This window comes from Galeopterus variegatus, unplaced genomic scaffold (assembly GCF_000696425.1).
Source record: "Galeopterus variegatus unplaced genomic scaffold, G_variegatus-3.0.2 Scaffold10960, whole genome shotgun sequence".
Classification (NCBI taxonomy): Eukaryota; Metazoa; Chordata; class Mammalia; order Dermoptera; family Cynocephalidae; genus Galeopterus; species Galeopterus variegatus.
The window spans coordinates 2,773-6,745 of NW_007737071.1; the positions used below are offsets into that span (position 1 = coordinate 2,773).

Below are 3,973 nucleotides of genomic sequence, written 5' to 3' on the forward strand. Positions count from 1 at the left end.
CCAAGTCTGGAAGTCTCTTTGTTCACCTGAGAAATTCCAATTAAATTCTCTTGGGAGAAAAGTAGCAAAAGCAAATTAGATGTATGATCACTCAGCGCTGTTTATCTTAAGATAATGTCAGCTCTTTAGCACCATTTGAAAATTTCTGGGCCCTTCAAAGTCACCTCTCGTCCCATAGTAGTTGCAAATCTTCCACGTGAGTGTGAGGATTACTTTATAGTAGACATGAATGTAGTTTAACGCCTTCATAGAGACTTCAGAATAGCAGAATGGGACAATTCAGAGAAACTTAGTAAGGTGACAAAAACAGGCAATGAACAGATGTCATTTCTGTTATAAGTAGTTTTACTGATGTGCATTCTGCAGGCATGTGAGGAAATGAAGACGTGCCTCGGCTTCTTCCTGGGCTCGAGATTCATGACTCAGCTGACTGGTATCTTCCCTTTGGCTGTAAAGACTTATACCAATCAGATGGTGGTTCCTCACTCTCTCAGCGCGTGGTCTGAGTCCCCTTCTCCTCTGTCCTTGTGACTTCTACAGTTTTTCCCTGGTGTACGCCGTCTCCCCTAGAAGATATGGTGGGGGCAAGGGTAGCGGGACACGCGTCTCATCCAGAAGCTCCTTGTCTTTGGTGCCTGGAAGTCGAGTTAACTGCCTGGTTCATAGGTGAAAGGTCAAGCTCTTAGGTTAGCTTCTAAAACCCTTCTTGACCTGGCATTCTCTATGTCTGGATTTTTCACTTCTCAAATGCACTTTTCTCTCTCTTCTTCTCTATTTTTTTATCTTACTGTTTTTTTTTTTTTTGTTGTTGTTCTAAGATGCTCTTTCAGATGGAAAATACTGTCTTGTCGTTTGGATTTTGGGTCACCTCTTCCAGGAATCGTACCCTAATCCTCCCCTCCAGACTCTGACAGGTCGCCCAGTTGTATCCTGTCCTTCCCCTAATCGTCCATATTCCATTCTATTGTCATCACGTGTCAAATGTCTTCTCTCGCACTCACCTACAGCCCCAAACTGTAGAGATCCTGCCTCTCCTACTTGCCACTCTGTGGCCAGCACCTAACATCAAGCCTGGAATAGCCACTCAATAAATATTTGTTGAGTGCCAAATGGATTCTAAACCGGGGTAAATCCAGTCTGGCCAGGGCTAGATGCAGCTTTCTGGGAAGACAATGTGAGGCGTACTTATATCCTTACTGATTCCAGTATTTGTGAAAACAGTCACAAGACATCTTGAGGTTTCCCTTTAAACTACTACAACTCAAAATGCAAAGTGGCTCCTCTTCCAACTCACACAATTCCAGACTTTAGCCCAAGATCCCAAATGTTCCCATTCTACCCCCTGGGAGTCCCCCAGTGTCCTGGTGGTCAGGAAGATGAGCCGATCTTTTTGCTGACGAGCTTCCTCAGGGCCCCATTCAGGTCTCTGTTCCTCAGGCTGTAGATAAAGGGGTTCAGCATGGGGGTGACTGCTGTGTACATGACGGCAGAAGCTTTCTCCTTCACAGCAGTGCGGACCGATGAGGGGCACAGATAGACCCCAATGGTGGTCCCATAGAAGAGGGCGACCACGGAGAGGTGAGAGCTGCAGGTGGAAAAGGCTTTCTTCCTGCCACCTGCGGAGGGCACCTTCACGATGGCGACAATGATGCGAGCGTAGGAGGCCAGGATGCAGACGAGGGGCGTGGCGATCACCATCCCGGCCACGAAGAGCACAAAGATCTGGTTCACGGATGTGTCGGTGCAAGAAAGTCGGAGAAGGGGAGTGAGGTCACAGAAGTAGTGGGGAAGCTCATTGGTGCCACAGAAAACCAGGCGGGCCATAAGGAGGGTGTGGATGAGCGACACGAAACAGGAAAACACCCACGGGCCACCAACCAGCAGGACACAGACACGCAGACTCACAATGGTGGCATAGTGTAAGGGGTGGCAAATGGCCACAAACCGGTCATACGCCATCACGGCTATTAAGACGCTGTCCATGATGCCAAAGAAATGAAAAAAGTACATCTGGGTCAGGCAGCAAGGATAAGAGATGGACTTGCTCCCGGTTTGGATGTTCACCAGCATCTTGGGGACGGTGTTGGTGGCCAGGCAGAAATCAACCAAGGACAGGTTGGCCAGGAAGAAGTACATGGGGGTGTGCAGGTGGGAGTCTGAGCTGATGGCCAGGATGATGAGCAGGTTCCCCACGACCGTGACCACGTACATGCAGAGAAACAGAGAAAAGAGGAGAGTCTCCTGCTCTGGCTTTTCCGAAAGTCCCAGGAGGATGAATTCGGATGCGCTGGTTTGGTTCCTTGGCTCCATGGGTATGATTCCTCTGGAAGTATTAAAAGGGAAGTTACAGGAACGCTATGGAGATGCTTTGGGGAGATTAGATGAAGTCACACCCCTGTTCTCATCTGGGCTCATTACGACACCAACTTACAGAGACGTTGCACCTTGAACCACCGATGAAGTGTTACATCAACTCATCTCTCAAGGCTTCGTTTCAGGACCTGGCCCTGAATATTCCTATTTCATACAAAAATTGAAAGTAGACCTTGCTAAACAGCTACTGAAGCATTTGCTTCAGGATAAAACAAATTAAATCCAGGAAGAAATTACATCTATAAGAAGTAATGGTCAGCCAAGAAATTGTTATATATGTAGGAAAACTGCAAACAGAACATTGAGTTTTAAATGCTTAGTAGTAATAAGAATGTGCACATAAACAAGGTGGACTTAATACTAGGCAACAATTATGTGTAACAGAGGAAGCAGGATTCAAGTGAAGTGTAAGTTTCTTATACTGATTTGCAAAAGAATAGAAATTGCATTTTGGGCTCCCTCTATGGAGCACACATGAGGAAAGCTTAGATGTAACCACTGGAATAATGGACTTAGAATGTGTAACTTCTAAATTGGCAGCAGGGTGGCAGAGTGGTGCAAAGTTACAAAGTCACAGTTAGATAGAAGAATCAGTCCTGGTGCTCTGGGGTGACGATAGCTAATAATATTGTACTGTGTGTCCCAAGATAGCCTGAAAAGAGGACCTTGAATGTTGTAACCACAAAGAGATGAGAAGTGTTTAGGGAGTAGATATGCTAATTATTCTCGCTGGATCATTGGACAATATATGCATGTACTGAGACAACAAACTGTACCCCATAAACATGTACAGTGAAAAAAATTGTTGGAAAGGACTAGAAATACCATAGAAATAGAGATTTTGATGAAACCACTTCTGAGTCAGGAATAGAGATACAAAGAAGCAAAAGAAAATCACTTCTGAGAATCTGTATTACAGACGTGCAGACCTAGTCACATACAGCCACGAGGATCCAGGCACAGGGACATTGATTGCAGCTTTATTCGTAATGATGGAAGATGAAGAAAACCCAAGTGTCCATCGTCAGTACACGGTTGAGTAAGTCACAGGAAACTGCCGTCGTTACTAGAAGCTGCAGCAGCCTGGCTTCCCTCCCTTCCTTTATTCTTTCCACCACTTGACCCAACCCTGGCCAGTCAATTCTCCGCTCAGCAGCCAGAGTTATCTCCTAAAATAGGTAAATCATATGATGTCACTGTCTTGCTTAAAATTCTCCAATATCTTCCCAAGGTGCATAGTATAAAACTCAAACACCTCATCACAAAGGCTCATGAGACTTTACGTGACTGGCTCCTGACCCATCTGCAGCCTCATCCATGCTGTTTGTCCTTCCACTTGCCCTATTCCCACCACAGTGGTCTTCTCTCTGTCACTTGCACACACCTCAGGGCCTTTGCACCTGCTATTTTCTTTTCTTCTGGAACATTTTCCATCTAGATATTTTATTGCTGGCTCCATCTGGTCATTGGTGTCTCAGCTCAAAAGTTGCCTTTTCAGAAAGGCTTTCCTTCTACTCTGTCTTAAGTGGATCTCACCTCAAAGAACAACAGCAAACACTCATTATGTGTGCTCTGTGCCAGGCACAGTCCTAAGAGTTTT

At 45.7% G+C, this 3,973-nt stretch overlaps 1 protein-coding gene across 1 annotated transcript; it reads right to left on the reverse strand.

Moving 5' to 3' along the window:
• Nucleotides 1–1,362: 1,362 nt before the first annotated feature.
• LOC103610338 (olfactory receptor 24) lies at nucleotides 1,363–2,367 on the reverse strand. The gene has a single exon (XM_008594523.1). It carries the CDS (start codon nucleotides 2,308–2,310, stop codon nucleotides 1,369–1,371), a length of 942 nt encoding a protein of 313 aa, XP_008592745.1. The 5' UTR covers nucleotides 2,311–2,367; the 3' UTR covers nucleotides 1,363–1,368.
• Between the last annotated feature and the right edge of the window lie 1,606 nt (nucleotides 2,368–3,973).

Bases quoted from the DNA above. Each gene is read 5' to 3' on its own strand.
- LOC103610338 (XM_008594523.1), bottom strand. From the start codon at position 2,310: ATGGAGCCAAGGAACCAAACCAGCGCATCCGAATTCATCCTCCTGGGA.